The sequence below is a fragment of the Tamandua tetradactyla genome, chromosome 5, assembly GCF_023851605.1.
Source record: "Tamandua tetradactyla isolate mTamTet1 chromosome 5, mTamTet1.pri, whole genome shotgun sequence".
Classification (NCBI taxonomy): Eukaryota; Metazoa; Chordata; class Mammalia; order Pilosa; family Myrmecophagidae; genus Tamandua; species Tamandua tetradactyla.
The window spans coordinates 129855007-129873454 of NC_135331.1; the positions used below are offsets into that span (position 1 = coordinate 129855007).

Below are 18448 nucleotides of genomic sequence, written 5' to 3' on the forward strand. Positions count from 1 at the left end.
GTAACTGGAATAGATGGTTTTAGTAATTCCTGTACTTTCAATTTATACTCTAGTTATAGCTTCTTAGAAGGTTAGTAAAAATAGCATGTTTTCTCTCTTCCCTCCCCTTTATTGACTGATTTCCACAGCATGCACTTTTTACGTTGAATGGTTGATTTAGGAGACAAGGGAATAAAGTATTTATCCCTCTAGGTAATCACCTACTGGTTCTTCTTTTCTGTTTCTGTTGTGTAGAAAATCTGATTGAGGCAGCTTACATCTAGTACAAGTAGAGAGACTATATATGTGCTTCAGAGCAAGTTTACTAGGGGAGAGCTTTTCCCATGGAATGTTGACCATACCAGGAAAAAGAGCCCAGCAGACGTTGTTGAGTTATGTGTTTTCTTGCCTGGAAAGATATTTGCTTAGAAGATACACTGTCCAAGAATTTAAGCCTTCAGGTCAGCCTGTCTCTCCAATTGCTGGCAGGATGAATGAACACAAGCCATATTTGATGAACTAGAATAAATATAAAAGCTTATTTTGAAGGAGATTTAGTTTCTATGGCTCTGAAGGAAAATTGTTTAGTAAATGAAATTTGTAATATTCTAAGAAATGATCATGGCGATGGATATACAACTTTGTGATGATATTGTGAGCCAGTGATTGTACACTATGTATGGAATGTTCATATGTTAAGAATTGTCGTGCTTGTATGTTGTTTTGTTTTGTCAATAAAAAGATGTATATATATATAAAAGAAATTTGTATTTCCTACAAAAAGCCCTGGTGGCAAAAATTCAGATCTAGATCCCCCTTCCTGCATGTTTTAGACAAGTTTAGCTAAGTTTAGTTTAAGATAAAACTAGCATAGAAACATTCAAAAATAAGTTTTCTTCATTTTTAGACCTGGTGTTGGCAAACCTTGACCTTAATGCCAGATCTGGCTCAACACCTGTTTTTTATAAGAAAAGTTTTATTGGAACATAGTCATGCTCATTTGTTTACGTATTATCTATGGCTACTTTTGTGCTGCAGTGGAGTAATTGAGACCACAAGGTCTGTAGAGCCTGAAATACTGTCTGGACCTTTCCAGAAAACGTTTGCAGATCCTTGTTTAGCAACAGTGTTTTGGTGATTACTTATGGTATAAATTGCTACCAATTCTCTGAATTATTATTGATTTTAAGTATTTCAGTATCTTCTGCCATTTCTGATGATCTATTTTATAAAAATATTTTATAAAAATAAACTCGTGAAAATTGAAACGGACCTATTGTCTAATGGATAAGTTGAAAATTGCAGCACTCATTTCTGCTTTTTAAACTCCTTGGAAGCAAAATGATTTATTTTTTGATTTGCATTTCATTCTGGGAAAGCATTGTCTCAGCAAAGTACACTGTCAGCACTCAGTTACAAGATGATTTCTTGATTTATAGGAACAATTTAAAATGACACTGAAAAGAAGATTTTCCTTCTTTCAGTCTAGGTCTGTGGACAATGAATTCTCTCATCTTTTGTCGAAAAGCTATTTATTTCTCCTTTAGGTTTTGAAAGATTTATACTGGATAAAAATTTCTTTGTTGACAGTTTTCTCTTTTAGTACCTAAAAATTTTGCATAGCTTTTTACAGTTTCTGACAAAAATTTTTCCTTTATTTCTATCTTTGTTCTTCTGTGTGTGAAGTGGCTTTTTCCTCTTTGGCTGCTTTTATTAATTATTAATTTATCTTTTTTTTTTTTTACTGCTTTTGGCAATTTGATTTTTATGTATTTTGTCATGGTTTTATTTTGGTTCATTTTTCTTGGGATTCATTGAATTTTTTTGATCTGTGGGTTATAGTTTTCATCAGCTTTGGAAAATTATGTGTTTTCTTCAAATGTTTTTATGCTTTTCCTCCTTGGGGCCCCAATTAAGCATATGGTCGATGGTTTGTTATTATCCCACAGCAAACTGAGGCTTTTCCCATTATTTTTTCAGTCTTCTTCTCTCTTTGCTTCACTTTGAAGAGTTTTTTTCATGCTCCCTGATTTTTTTTTCCTGCAGTAACTAATCTATTTTTAATTCTATCCAGTGTGTTTTTCATCTCTAGAAATCCAGTTTGGGTCTTTTTTAAAAAATATATCTTCCATTTCTTTCCTCATTATGTTCAGGTTTTCTTCTTGAACAAATAGAGCATATTTATAATAGCTGTTTCAATGTACTTGTCTGTTGTCGCCATCATTTCTGGTTCTGTTCTCCTGATTATGGGTCATATTTTCCTGCTCTTCTTACTTTCCTGCTGAGTTTTGATTGGATGCTGGCATTGTTGGGTGCTGCTTTGTTGTATTCCTTTAAGGAGTACTATGTTTTGTTCTGGGATGCTGTTAATTATTTGTGGATTAGTTTGAATCTTTCAAAGTGGCTAGCTCTTTTTTTTACATTTTTTTTTAATTGTGAAAAGTAAGATATATACAGAAAAGCAATAAATTTCCAAGTACATTTTAACAACTAGTTGTACAACAGATTTTAAAGTTTGGTAGGGGTTGCAGTTCCATGATTTTTCATTTTTTCTTCTAGCTGCTCCAAGACACTGGAGACCAAAAGAAATACCAGTGTATTGATTCAGCAGTAATGATTGTCAAATTAATTTTTCTACAGCTTGCCTGTGCTAGCCTCAATGATAAAGCAAAAATTAATTTAAACTCTAAAGGTCTAAAGTTTACCATGAATACAGGCAATATAGGTAGATTACGCTCTTGATCTGAATTTTGAGGATGACAAATTAAAACATATAAGCAAATCAGATATCTGTAACTAAAATGTTCCTTTATATTGACATGAAAACAAATTAAGATAGAAGTCATAAAAGTAGAGAGTCTTAAGAATTTGATTAAAACAACACAGTTTCTTTGGGATTGACTTTAAATGACAACATTGAAGCCAAACCTTAGACCATTATTTTGCTAGCATATAGGTAGTTACATTTGTGTTACAATGGACTCTATAATTCTTTTAGGATTAAAAAAATAACTTTTTGGTATACATTTGCTTTAGATTAATCAAGGGTGATTTTTAAGAGAAACTAGTATTTAGTAGCTATACCTCTGCTTTGGCTTTGATAAATTTAGGGATTCAGCTAGACTTAGAAAAAATTTCATTAGTAGAATTATTTAGTTATTTTGAGGAGTATTTTAAAAAATGTGTTATAATTTAGAAAGAACAGACAGAAATATGAGGCTCTAGAAAAATGATTTAATAATAGGCCACATGTTTTCTTGTTGATGTTTGGAGAAGAAAATACTTAACAATATCTGTTAATATGGGGTAGGATGTATTGATTTAGGTTTATACCAGAAAATCATTCAAGGACTTAGAAAAGTAGAGAATATTGGCCCGTGAAGATTTTGAATCCCTGATTCTTTAAAATATTTAATTAACTATAAACTGATTTTCTTCATTTTTTTTCCATTTTCTTAATATGAATTTTTTATTAGAGAAGTTGTAGGTTTACAGAAGATTCATGAAGAAAATGCAGAGTTCCTTTATTACTCCCTTCCACTCCATAATTAGCACCTCACATTAGGGTGGTTAAAATTGATGAAAGAATATTATTATAATTGTACTGTGAACTACAGTCCATAATTTACTTTAGAATTCACTGTGTTGATAGCCCTATGTTTTTTCCCCTTCACTTGTTTTTTGATATTTACGAAAAACAAATTTGAAGTTATTTTTTTTGGACATGTTATCCTTGTTTCAGAAATTCCTAGAGCTGGATGGGAGATAAAATTATCTAATTTAATGTAGTCCTCATTTTGCAAATGATGGAAATGGGATTAAGCAGTCAATTGCAGTGACAGGTTGCCTTTTTATGTGAATGAGTTGGCAAGAAAAACTCATGAAATCTCTTAGTCTTCATGTTGCAATTGATTACACATAAACTTCCACAAATTAAAATAAGCTGTTTTGTTCATTAAATCATTATAAATGTAATTTTTAAAAACATTTTTATTATGAAATATATATATATAAAGCAACAAATTTTCAAAGTACATTTTAACAAGTAGTTGTAGAACAGATTTCAGAGTTTGGTATGGTTTACTGTTCCATAAGTTTAGGTTTTTCCTTCTAGCTGTTCCAAGACAAAGGAGACTAAAAGAAATATCAGTATAATGATTCAGCAGTAATACTCATTTGTTAAATTCTATCTTCTCTGTTATAATTTCTCCTTTTCCTTTGATCCTTCTCCTAATCTTTAGAGGTATATAAATATAATTTGAAACTAATTTTCTTAATCTTTTTATGTAAGTAAAAAGTAAGCAAGCAAAATAATTAAATAAGAATTCATATATTTTCTTATTTTTCTCTTCTTCCGTTTAGGGCCAGACCTATTATCAGTCTTTTCAGGTTTCAGAATATGGTAAGAGTTCTTCAATTTCTTATTTATTAATTTATTTTTATTGTAAAGAGATCTGGATTCAGGTAGATGGTCTGTGATACTCTTCAAGTTTCTTCAATTGATTTTGAAAGAGAAAATTTTTATTACCTTCCACAGAGATGAGCAAAATTATGAAGAAATGTGTATTTAGAATAAAAATCCCAGTGAACAAATTATATTGTTCCTTATAGGCCAAAAGATACTTTTCCTTGTAAAACTATAGGTCATAAATTTCATAATAAAGAAAAAAAAATAAAAAAAATACTAATGGTGCCATTTTGCAGGTCTTTGTTTTATGTGCAATTTTTCTATTTTGTGATATTACATAATCATAACACATTTAAGATTTTGTACGCTGTTTTGTTTTTTTTTTAACTTAACCTTAGTTAATTTTCCATGTTTTCATTTGGTCAGCACAGGTAAAGGTAGTCTGTATAAGTCAGCTTTTTTGCATCTGCCACATTTAACATGGGCAGGCACCGGGAATTGAACCCGGGTCCTCTGGCATGGAAGGCAAGCATTCTTGCCTGCTGAGCCACCGTGGCCCGCCCTTGCATCTGCCACATTTCGAATAACACAACTGGAAATGCACAGATAAAATAGAGTGACTCAACTATTTTGTTGGTGGCTGGAGAGGAAGGGTGTATGATAGAGAGATCATAGAACCTCAATATTAGTTTATAGTTTATTTAAACTATAGAACATTTTTTGACGTTATACATGAGCTTTCTCATTTGATTTGTTCCACTTTTTGAGATTGCATCTCATTCAGGCAATAGAAATTCTGGAAAGTAGTTTGCTTACACCTTTGTGAGTTAGACTCCACATATCTCATGCAGCGTTGTCAGGTTTAAGTTTTCATGATTGTCTAGAACAGGGATCAGAAAAGTTTTTTCTATAAAGGGCTAGAAAGTAAATATTTTAAGCTTTGTGGCTCATACTTTGTTGTTTTAACTACTAAGCTCTGTCATTGTAGCATGAAAGCAGCCATAGACATTTGTAAATGAGTGAGTGTGGCTGTGATCCAATAAATAACCTTTTCCTTATGGACATTGAAATGTCAATTTTTTATAATTTTCAAGGGTCATGAAATATTCTTTTTTTTTGTTTGCTTTTTTAGCCATTAAAACCATTCTTGGCTTATGCAGGCCATAGTTTGCTGACCCCTTATCTGGGACTGCAGTGTCCAGTAGGGGGCCATTTGCCGCATTTCAGATGTGGCTGGTCACTTGAAATGTGGCTAGTCCAAATAGAGATAATCTAAATTTATTTATGTGGCCTACATTATATTTCTTTTTTTTCACATTACATTTCTTTTGGACAGTGCCGATCTAGGATAGGTCAGAAGGGGCCAACATTTCAATGACATTTTCATTTCACGTAATAATGGTGCTGGGTGGTGTCATGTCTTTCAGTGGGGTATCAATGGAGCTGAGGGGGTCTTTGAATTTCCCTGTGTTGACTGTCCATCTCTTTGTGGCCCCAATGCCTTTGCTGGTGGAAGACCTTGTAGGAGAGTCTTAGCTGACACATGTGGCTTTTATGGCCCTCCTAAACTGGTCTAAAGGCCAGGAGGGTCTTGGCACTTGAAAGGCCTTCAGCATCATTTGGAGCTGGAGGTCTGCCCTCTGTTGCGGCCCATGGACCTTCTTGATACCCATCTTGTATTGATCAAAGGCTGAGATGCTTTGTTACAAAAGTTTGGTGATAGATACCTTTGGTCAGTGACGTTAGAGAAAAAAATTATTTCTATAGACTGGAAGGAAACAAAAGTTTTTACTATGGTGGAGTGGATTACATAAATACTATTAATATTTATAATATTTCATATGATAATTACATAAAGCTGACTAAAGTAGAAATTTCTAATTTGGGTGTGAAACAAAGGGCTTTTCATCTGTGTGCTAACAAGTATTTGGATCATTATGAGTTTAAGTTGAAATAGTACTAATTTATCATCTCTTTCAGAACAATTCTAGTCTTGTGAAGTTGAAATGATAGTAAAATAGATTCTTTAAAAGATTTATCCTTGCTTTTCTTTTCCAGTATTGCCCAAATTTGAAGTTACTTTGCAGACACCATTATATTGTTCTTTGAATTCTAAGAGTTTAAATGGTACTGTCATGGCAAAGTAAGTATTATTTTTCTTTTTATATGATTATAAAACTGTATGACAAAGAGCTCATTATATTCTTCAGAATATTATCACAATTTTTTTTTTTTTTACATGGGCAGGCACCGGGAATCTAACCCAGGTCCTCTAGCATCGCAGGCAAGCATTCCTGCCTGCTGAGCCACCGTGGCCTGCCCTATCACAATGTTTTTATTATCAAAATACCCTTGTAGGCATAAATGTCTATAATAAATCATTAAGTATGTGTTAGATCTTCACGGGTCATTACATCTACCCCTCTGTCTCCAAACTAGTCCAGTCCTAAAATATTTCTCGTTTTAGACACCAGTGTCTTTCAAAATGAATCAAGGAATTATACCAGATTAAAAGAAAAAATAGTTGTATCTATTCCACAGCTGGCACGGAGTTGAAAACTCTCCTTAAATCCTATTTTTTGCCTCCTACCCACAATAGAGGTTGAGATCTTGGGGGAGGGATTTATATTCATCCATTTCAGCCTATGCACACAGAGTTCCAACTCTGCATATTAGATGTGTAGTTGCTCTAGTTATTTTCACTCAGTGGTTTAAAAAGTACAGGATTTTGTTATGCTGAGGCAAAACTCAGAGTTCAGACTAGTGGTTCATAAAAAATATGGTCTAGGTTTGCCCTCAAGTAATTCAAGGGCTGGTCTCTTGTTATCTCCTTCCCTCTCCCTTTCTTTCTAACTTTTTATTTTGAAATAATTTCAAACTTGCAGGACAACAAAAAATAATATAAAAACCATACAGAGAATTCTAACATACGAACCTTCCCCAGATACCCAGATCCACCAATTTTAAATTTTGCCAATTTGCTGTATCATTTTATGTCTCTGTCTGCCTGTCTGTCTATCTATCTATACCTATTATCTGTCTATCAACAAATACCTATTTGTTTTTCTAAACATTTGAGAGTAGGCTGTATATACCATGTTCCTTGAATACATAATACTTCCATGTACATTTCCTAAGAACAAAGATATTCACTTATATAACCACCTTAAGTACAGTTATCAAGTTTAAGAAATTTCACATTGATATAAAAGTTAGGCTTTCATTTTAGTATATCTTTAAAAATATCTTGTGTTGACTTGCATCCATCTTTTTCTTGGGTGAGGACTGCCCAAGAATGGCCCTTTTTGTGTCTGTGATGCTGTTCACAGCTTTTCTTGACAGGCTTGTCCAATTTTGTGATCAGGGCTGCTGTATGCACTTAGCCTTGCCTATCTTAAGTGGTTATGCTGTGCATTTTTTATTGGTATACCATGTTTGATTTCTCTCTGATACCTTAAATTTGGAATTTTTCCCCGAGAAATGGAGCAGAAATACAGCATCAAATTATTAAAATACATTTTAAGCCTTTAAAATAAACAAAACAAACAATCTATATACTAATTTTTCTTATATCTCAGTAATGACTTTTGGGGCTTTTCTCCTTATTAGTGCCAGTTCAGGATCGAGTATTATATTTAATTGTTGTTGTCTTTTTTTTTTTCATTTAAACAAAATTTTATTAAGGTTTTTAAATGATGAATTTAAAGGATAAATTTCAGGCAAAAGAAAAATATCTCACAATGTCTGTACAAACCACCAAACAACACGAGTTGTGTTAAACAAAATGATGTCAAATTTCTCAAATCAAAAATAAGGTAGGACTAAAATCTTAGCTAATAATCAAATAAACATCAGGAGAGGAGTGCAAGATTAAAATGTATTGTTCCAAAGGAGAATAGTGATATTGATTAACTTTTGACTTTGTTGTAAATAAGCGTGTTAAAATTTCTGGGGCAACCACTAAAAGAATAGAAACAGAGTATAGAATTTCCCAATTAGGAAGAAAAAGTGAAATGAGGATGAAAACATAATTGATCCAAAATAAAGCTACAAAATCTGGGAGAAGGTACATAGAAAAGTTGATAAAAATTTAGTAATTGCTATAAGCAAAAATCGACTAGCCGTTCACAATAAAGACAGATTGTTAGGCTGAATTTAAGAGACATACCTTTCCCTAGTGGTTTTTGTTGGGACCAGAATTTGTGATATTGGGCACTGAACTTTACTGCATGTGCATAGCATTTTGACCTGACAGTTGGTAGAAGTTTATATTACGCCAGCTTCTATCTGCTAAGACATGGGCAAGAGGCTTTAAGCATTAGAGCACGTGATATTTTATGTTGATCAGTGAATTCAGCATATGGCAGCCTTATTTGTAGTAAAGTAGCTGTTTCTATAGAAGCATTACCACTTATATTGGGCCATAACCAGAGGCCTAAGGGCCACACAGACCTCATAAACGATGATGGCTGGGTAGGCTCAGCAAACTTCCACTGTGCAGGCAATGTGACAGACACTGGCTTTGTGTTCTCAGCAGGGGCGAGGTCCACAGCAGGGTTCTCTGCATGCTGTTCCTGGACCAGCAGCAGCAGAATGGCCTGAGAACTTGCTGAAACTGCAAATTCTTAGGCCCAATTCTAGATCTATTTTATTAGAGTCCCTGGGAGTACAGTCAGTAATTTGTGTTTTAATAAACCCCCCAGGTGATGCACACTGATGTCTAAGAACCACTGGTCTACAGCAAGGAAAGCTTCAGCAAAAGCATGTTCTTTTAGCCCTGTTGGTTTCAGGATGCAGGCAGCTGCCACTTATTCCACAGATACAGCTTTACCTAAGCAGCCACAGTGGTGGCAAATATTGTGTGCTAGAGAAAAGAGCATCTTTACTAAACTTTGAGGTACTTTGGAGCACAAAGTGCTGTGTCTAAACTGTAGTTCCATGTATACTTGAGTCCCAAGGTATTTCTAACTTTAAATGACTGGCACTCAACTTAGAAATGCAGGACTAAGTTGAAATGCCCCAAATACATTTCTGCATACTGTTGTTGTCTTTTTGATTACTCTTTTTTTTCTTTAAATTGTGGAAACATATATACAATATGAATTTTTCTATCTTAATCACTCCCAGGCATACCATTTAGTGGGATTAATCATTTTAGTTTTTATTTTTGCTGTGACAATATGTGTGAAAACTGAAATCTTTCTTTGGTTTCATTACTGTTATTCCTACTTGGTGAGGTTTTGTGATAATAGCAAGTGATGGGCAGTATTGAGGCTCTTAGCAGTAGTCCCCAGACCAAAATATTTTGAGGACTCCTGCTTTAGACTCTGTTTGGAATAAAATCATGTGAAACTTAGCACGACAAAAAAGGCAAAAATGTGTACCAGATAAATTTTCTGCCCATGTCAATTAAGAGGCAGCTTCCAACATGAATTTTGGTACTGTGGATGGATTTATGGTTTAGAAAACTTATAAAGTTCATATTACATAGTTATTATGCTGCAGCTAACCCTAGCTAAAGGTTAAGCATTCTGTCTAGATTTTATTTTGAATTGTTTGATTATTGTGCATAAAACTCAGTGGATGCAGAGCCACACAAACTATTGATGTCTGCATGGATTTTGTTGAATCTGGATATCTTCTTTGGTTCTGTTTTTGGTTTTCAGAGTTGTGCCAAGGTAATCAATGAAAACAGTGATACTTAAACTCTGGTGACCTGTGTATTTGGGAGTCTGGCAAAGGCCATAAACCCTCTCTTCAGAAAATTTTGCATAGAATTTTAGGGGTTTGTGGATCCCTTGAAGTTGTGCTCTTTTTTTTTTTTAATTAATTAATGGAAAAAAAGAAATTAACCCAACATTTAGAAATCATACCGTTCTACATATGCAATCAGTAATTCTTAACATCATCACATAGATGCATGATCATCGTTTCTTAGTACATTTGCATCGGTTTAGAAGAACTAGCAACACAACAGAAAAAGATATAGAATGTTAATATAGAGAAAAGAAATAAAAGTAATAATAATAGTAAAAAACAAACAAACAAACAAACAAAAAAGCCTATAGCTCAGATGCAGCTTCATTCAGTGTTTTAACATGATTACTTTATAATTAGGTATTATTGTGCTGTCCATTTTTGAGTTTTTGTATCTAGTCCTGTTGCACAGTCTGTATCCCTTCAGCTCCAATTACCCATTTTCTTACCCTGTTTCTAACTCCTGCTGGACTCTGTTACCAATGACATATTCCAAGTTTATTCTCGAATGTCCGTTCACATCAGTGGGACCATACAGTATTTGTCCTTTAGTTTTTGGCTGGACTCTCTCAGCATAATGTTCTCTAGGTCCATCCATGTTATTACATGTGAAGTTGTGCTCTTGACCCCCTTCCCCAGATGTAGTTTTCATCCTGATTCTCATTTGCTGAGCCTCAAAATATTCAGAGGTCAAAATGTCATGACAATTGTGATGCCCACCCAACATGTTTTTTGTGTTTTGTGTATTAGCCAAGCATCAACCAGAAAGGTAGAACCAGTTGGAGAAATATATTCAGTTTTTTTAAACAAGGAATTGGCTTATATCATTGTGGGGGTTGGGTAGGCAAGTCCAAAATCCGTGTCAGGCGACTGGGAGGCGGGCTGAACTGTCCAGCATGGGCTGAAGCTGTTCAGAGAAGTTTCAACTCTGCTTTTATGGCCTTTCATCTGATTAAATTAGGCCCACCTAGATTTTCTAGGATAGTCTCCCTTACTTAAAGTCAGCTGATTATGGACTTTAATTACATCTATGAAATACCTTCAGAACAACACCTAAGCTTGATTGAATAGCTGGGGAATTTAGCCTAGCCAAGCTGACATATCAAGAAGACCATCTCAGTGTGTTTGGTTTGTCTGTTGTGGTTAGTGAGCCTCCTTATTGTCATTTAAAGTTTGCGATCAGGCTAGTTCTGATAATAGTGCATTCTGCGTGCTTCCTTCCTTTAGACTTCAGTTGCCTAGGGATGATTCGATGGTTATGGCAAAGGAAGGTAGTGCTATCCCATGACAGTTGTATGAATTCAGAGGAGTTGCCACCAACATGGCCGAGGCCCCTTTTCCCAGAGGCCTATGAATTAAGGGTGAACATTTCTCCTCTGCTACTCCTGATATGAGTTCTGGGACTATAATGTAGTTTTAGGAGAGTTTGCATTTGCCTCTAGAGTGGAGAATCAAGCTGAAAATATTATTTACAGCTTTGCACTAGATTAAGGAATTCTTTTAACTGACAACCTTTTTTTCAGTCTATAAAATGTGCATAGACCTATTCTATAAAAATCTGTCAAAATGGAAGCAATGTCTCTCTTTTCAGAGGCTAATTCCTTCACCTAGATGCTGTGATGGTCATGTGTCAACTTGTCCAGCAATGGTGCCCAGTTTTCTGGTCAAGGAAGCACCAGCTCATCTCTTTTTTTTTTTTTCTTTTTTTTAGAAATTATTCCATTCTACACACGCACTCAGTAATTCTTAGTATCATCGCATAGATGTATGATCATCATTTCTTAGTACATTTGCATCGATTTAGGAAAAGAACTAGCAAAACAGCAGAAAAAGATATAGAATGTTAATATAGAGAAGAGAATTAAAATAATAATACTAATAAAATATATATATATATATATAAAAAGGAAAAAGAAAAAAACAAAAACAAAAGATGCAAACACACAAACAAACAAACAAAAAACCATATTTCAGGTGCAGCTTCATTCAGTGTTCCAACCTAGTTACATTACACTTAGGTATTATTGTGCTGTCCATTTTTGAGTTTTTGTATCTAGTCCTGTTGCACAGTCTGTATCCCTTCAGCTCCAATTACCCATTATCTTACCCTGTTTCTAACTCCTGCTGGTCTCTGTTACCAATGATATATTCCAAGCTGATTCTCGAATGTCGGTTCACATCAGTGGGACCATACAGTATTTGTCCTTTAGTTTTTGGCTAGACTCATTCAGCATAATGTTCTCTAGGTCCATCCATGTTATTACATGCTTCATAAGTTTAGTCTGTCTTAAAGCTGCATAATATTCCATCGTAGGTATACGCCACAGTTTGTTTAGCCACTCGTCTGTTGATGAACATTTTGGCTGTTTCCATCTCTTTGCAATTGTAGATAATGCTGCTATAAACACTGGTGTGCAAATGTCCGTCTGTGTTTTTGCCCTTAAGTCCTTTGAGTAGATACCTAGCAGTGGTATTGCTGGGTCGTAATCCATTCTGCCATTCTATGTCTTTTGATTGGGAAATTCAGTCCATTAACTTTTAGTGTTATTACTGTTTGGATAATATTTTCCTCTACCATTTTGGCTTTTGTATTATATATATCATATCTGATTTTCCTTCTTTCTACACTTTAGTCCATACCTCTCTCTTCTGTCTTTTCGTATCTGACTCTAGTGCTCCCTTTAGTATTTCTTGCAGAGCTGGTCTCTTGGTCACAAATTCTCTCAGTGACTTTTTGTCTATAAATGTTTTAATTTCTCCTTCATTTTTGAAGGACAATTTTGCTGGATATAGGAGTCTTGGTTGGCAGTTTTTCTCTTTTAGTAATTTAAATATATCATCCCACTGTCTTCTAGCTTCCATGGTTTCTGCTGAGAAATCTACACATAGTCTTATTGGGTTTCCCTTGTATGTGACAGATTGTTTTTCTCTTGCTGCTTTCAAGATCCTCTCTTTCTCTTTGACCTCTGACATTCTAACTAGTAAGTGTCTTGGAGAATGCCTATTTGGGTCTAATCTCTTTGGGGTGCGCTGCACTTCTTGGATCTGTAATTTTAGGTCTTTCATAAGAGTTGGGAAATTTTCAGTGATAATTTCTTCCATTAGTTTTTCTCCTCCTTTTCCCTTCTCTTCTCCTTCTGGGACACCCACAACACTTTTATTTGTGCACTTCATATTGTCCTTCAGTTCCCTGATCCCCTGCTCAAGTTTTTCCATTCTTTTCCCTATAGTTTCTGTTTCTTTTTGGAATTCAGATGTTCCATCCTCTAGTTCACTACTTGTAGCTTCTGTCTCTTTAGATCTACCATTGTAGGTATCCATTGTTTTTTCCATTTTTTCTTCTTTGTCCTTCACTCCCACAAGTTCTGTGATTTGTTTTTTCAGATTTTCTATTTCTTCTTTTTGTTCAGCCCATGTCTTCTTCATGTCCTCCCTCAATTTATTGATTTGGTTTTTGAAGAGTTTTTCCATTTCTGTTCGTATATTCAGCATTAGTTGTCTCAGCTCCTGTATCTCATTTGAACTATTGGTTTGTTCCTTTGACTGGGCCATATCTTCAATTTTCCGAGCGTCATCCATTATTTTCTGCTGGTGTCTGGGCATTTGATCAGATTTCCCTGGGTGTGGGACCCGGCTGGTTGAAAGGTTTTTCTGTGGAATCTCTGGGCTCTGTTTTTCTTTTCCTGCCCAGTAGGTGGCGCTCGTGGCGGTCGTTTGTCTGCGGGGCAGTCGACCCCGGAAACCGTGCATGGAGGCGGGGGTCGCTGGCCGCAGTTTGGGGGAGTGCTGGTCCAAATTGCCCAGCTGGCCCGAGACACCAAGCGTGATGGGAGGGCCCCGCTATCCAATGTTCCCAGTCAGACCGGGGAGCCACGTGCGTGGAGGGGACCCCAGTTGCCAGCCGCCCCGGCCAGGAAAACGTGCGCCCCTTGGGTATCTCACCGCAGCAGATTCTCCCTGCCCGTTCAGCCGTTCCAGAATGGGGTACGCTGTCTTTTTGGTCTCTGTCGTGACTCCGGGAGCTGTTTCGTATTGTTTCTGTTTCTTTAGTTGCTTTTCTGGAGGAGGAACTAAGACCCGCGCGTCTTACTAAGCCGCCATCTTCTCCGGAAGTCCCCAGCTCATCTCTTACCATGAGGATATTTTATGAACTTACATCATCAGTCAGTTGATTGCGTCTATGACTGATTGTATGTACTGTTAACTAAGGGGAGTGAGTGTCTTCTCTGGAGAGAAGTTTAATCCAATCAGCTGAAGACTTTAAAGGGGGAGGTGATGACTTCAGCAGTCGGAAGAGAGAACTTTCCTCTCCTGAGGAATTCATCGAAAACCCTCATTGGAGTTGCTAGTTTGCAGTCTGCCCTATGGAATATGGACTTGTGCATCTCTGCAGTTGCATGAGACACTTTTATAAAATCTCATACTATTTACAGATATCTCCCGTTGGTTCTGTTCCTTAGGGAACCCTGACTACTATAGACACTGTCTACTGCCAGGAGACTTCCCCTCTTGCCTATATATTAACTTCTACCAATTTGCTCTTCTTAACATTTTGTTCTTTAGGGGCATCTTCACTCTTTGTTTAAACATGCCCACATTGCTGTCATTAAAAGAAACAAACCCTCTTTTGACCTTCTTTGTTTCTTCTAGCTACTGTGTATTGCCTCTTCCTTACAGCTGAGCTAGAGTTGCAATTCGTACTTTGCATTCCATTCATTCTTCAGCCACCTACCATCTGTCTTTCACCCTCTCACTGCAATAGCTTTCTTCAAGGTCATGAAGACTTTCTTCTTGCTCATTCTTGTGGGTATTTAGGCTTTGCAGCATTTGACACTGTTGTTCCTTTCTGAATTTCCTCTTTTCTCTTTGGCTGCTCCTTTGAGACTCTACCTGCAACTCTTCTATCCATCTTTAAAAGTTCTTAATCTTCAGAGCGCTGTCTCTGACTCTCTTATCTTCTTTGTGTACTTAAGAGTTTTTTTTTTTTTTGTCCATGGCTGGAGCTTCTGCTATTATTTATAATCTGGTGATATCTAAATCCTTATCTCTAGCCCACATTTCTATCCTGAGATTCAGATCCTCATATCTAGCTGCCCACTAGACTTCTCCCACTTGAGTTGTCCCATAAATATTTTAAACTCAACATATTACCATCCCTCAAACTTGATTATTCTCTTGCATCTTGTTGTGGTGGACTGCACCACCAATCTGTTCAGTGTTCTAAATCAGCTGCACTCTTTCCTCTCCCTCAATCCCTGCATCCTATCACATCCAAAGCTATTGATTCTCTCTCGTTCATATCTCTCAAATCTGTCCACTTTTCTCCAGTGCTGCTTTCCTGATTCAGACCACCATCATCTCTCCCTTTGAATATTGTAGTAATTTCTTAAATGGTTTTCCTGACACCATTTTTACCCCTTCCAATCTTTTCTCTACATTGCATAGAGTGTTTTATTTGCCCTCAAAGGAAAACATAATTTTATCAATTTTTTGCATAGAAATTTTCAGACTCCCAATTTCCTGAGAGTGAACTTCAAATTTTTTAGTGTATCTTACAGGGTTCTCTTCTTTTTTGTTTTCATATCTTTTTAAACTTCATACTCAGCTCCTTCTTTACTCTCCCAATCTCCACCCCCAAATTTTACTTGTACTTGCAAGAATGAAAAACATTTTTTCTGATCAATAGGCCTTTAATAGGCAATTTTAAGGGATTTGTCTACTTGCCCCAAACCCTCTGTCATTATACTCCTCATAGCATTAGTCACACAGTGCTGTTGTTTGCTGGTTGACCTCTTTGAAAACAGGTCTGAGTCTTATTTACTACTGCATCTTATTGCTTAGTATAGTGCCTCTGTAGACTAGGAATCTGATAAATATTTAATGAAAGAACAAATGGATAAATGATGATCCCTAACATTTTAGTTCCAAGATGTATGTAACACAGCAAAATTATTTTAATTGGGGAGTTTAGTCTGGTAACATTCAAAGTTATTACTGTAAAGGCAGTTCTTGAATCTACCATATTATCCTTTGGTTTTCATTTGTCAGATCTATATATATTTTTCCCCTTTCTCCTTTTATCTTATAAGTTAATCTTACTAATACTCTTCAATTCTGTGCCTTCCTCCTTACCTCTCTCTCCTCTTTTTTTTTTTCTTTCTTCCAGTTGACAGAACTCCGTTTAATATTTCTTGCAGGGCATATCTCTTGTTAACAAATTCTCTCAGCATTTGCTTGTTGGTGACAATTTTAATCTCTCCCTTATGTTTTTTTTTTGGGGTGCATGGCCTGGGAGCTGAACCTGGGTCTCCCACATGTAAGGCAAGCTTCTGAACCACTTGTGCACCTTCTCCTTTATTTTTTATTTATTTTTTGGGGGTACATGGTCTGGGAATCAAACCTTCTCCTTTACTTTTGAAGGATAGCTTTGCTGGATAAATGAATTTTTTGGCTGGAAGTTTTTCTCTTTCAGAATCTTAAATATATTCCTCAGTTTTGAAGGACAATTTGGCTGGGTACAGAATTCTTGTACTGTTTCAGGATCTTAAATATTTCATACCTCTACTTCTAGTCTTTATGGTGCCTGTTGAGCAGTCCAAACTTAGTGTTAAGTGGCTTCCCTTGTATGTGGTGACTTGCTTTTCTTTAGCTGCTTTCAGGACTTTCTGCTTCTCTTCAGCACTTGACACTCTGATTAGTATGTGTCTTGGAGTGGGTCTATTTGGATTTATTCTATTTGGAGTTCATTGGGCTTCTTTGATCTGCATATTTATGTCTTTTATAAGGGTTGGGAAATTATCCCCCATTATTTCCTCAAATAATTTTTCTAACCCTCTCCTCTCCTTCTTAGACACCAGTGATTCTTATATTTGTGCGCCTCATGTTGTCCATCATTTCCATTGGACAATTTTCCATCTATTTCACCATTTGTTCTTTTGTGCATTCAAATTCAGTTGTCCTGTCCTCTAGTTCGTTTATTTTTTCTTCTGCCTCTTCAAATATGCTGTTGTGTGTCTCTAGTATATTTTAAATTTGATCTACAGTTTCTTTCATTTCCATAAGATCTGCTATTTTTTAATTTATTCTTTCAAATTCTTCTTTATGCTATTCTAGTGTATTCTTTGTATCCTTGATGTCTTTAGCCAACCCATTGAACTTATTTAGGATGATTTGTATGAACATCTTTGATTAGTTCCAAATTCTGTGTCTTCTCTGGTGTTTTGACTGAGCCAAGTCTTCTCGCATCTTCATATGCTTTTTGATTTTTTTGCTGACTTAGAGGCATTTGCTTGTCTTGATAAGGTTATTTTGAAAGTTGATTTCCCTCTCTTGCTAAGATTTTGTAGTTGCCTGGGTTTGTGTTGAATGTCTCCTTTTGTGCTTGGTTGGTCAGTAATTCCCTATCCAATCAAGGCCTGGACCTCATGCAGGAGATGCAACTCTACTTGTAGATCTGTTGAAAGCTCGGCAGAAAGGCAGTTTCCCAGAGTGTTCTTTCCCTGTCTCCCCAGCAGATGGTGCTCCTGGGCTACCTCTTCCCCTCTAGTCTTCCTCTCCTCAACTGTGGCAACTGGCTGGGCAGGATCCAGACAAGGTGAAAATCCAGTTAAGGCTGCAGGTCTTGGTGTGTGCCAAAGGCCACCAACCCAGGGGTTGGCAGGTGGGCACTGCACATCTCAGCAGAGAAAACTACCTGTGGGCATGATAGGTCTGGTTGTCCCCAAGCTCCTGTGTGGAATGACCATGGCTCTGGGACTGAGGATTTCAACTCCCCCTGCTCACAGCCAGTATGGGAGTGCTTGGTGGTCTGGCATGGCTTGTTCCGTCATCCCCACCTCTCCTACCATTAGTGTTTTGGTGTTCTGTGGAGAAAGGATAAGGTAGTAGGACCCAGAGAGTCTCTTCAGCTGTACAGTTGTCAGCTCAGCTTTGCTCTTTGTCTCCCCCTTCTCCCGAGTGGAGGGCGTCCTGGTCTCTACTGAAACTAGGTACCCACAGTGGCCTGCCTCAGGGTTAGGGGTAAGCACTATGCACTGGCAGCAAGGTCTCTGTGTGTAGGTAAATCAGGTACTCCAGCTTCTGAGTTCCCCATGGAAGCTTCTGGCTGTGGAGCGAAAAGGAAAGCTCTCCCAAGCTGGCTGCGGAAGTAGGCAGGAATGCGGGAGCACACCTGTCCTTCGGCACCTGCTACAGCCTGCATGTTGCAGCCTGCCCCAAGTGCAGTCATGACTGAGTCAACTCACCCCATCCTCTCAATTGTAATTTTTCCATTTTTTCATTCAGGTCCTCCCTATATAATGTAGA

At 36.6% G+C, this 18448-nt stretch overlaps 1 protein-coding gene across 1 annotated transcript in view; it reads left to right on the forward strand.

Moving 5' to 3' along the window:
* CD109 (CD109 molecule) overlaps nucleotides 1–18448 on the forward strand; it is a 202442-nt gene that overhangs the window by 89505 nt on the left and 94489 nt on the right. Inside the window, exons 6-7 of the mRNA XM_077162244.1 lie at nucleotides 4342–4381; nucleotides 6446–6530. Of these exons, the coding sequence (XP_077018359.1) occupies nucleotides 4342–4381; nucleotides 6446–6530 (125 nt within the window). The remainder of the gene's footprint in view (nucleotides 1–4341; nucleotides 4382–6445; nucleotides 6531–18448) is intronic.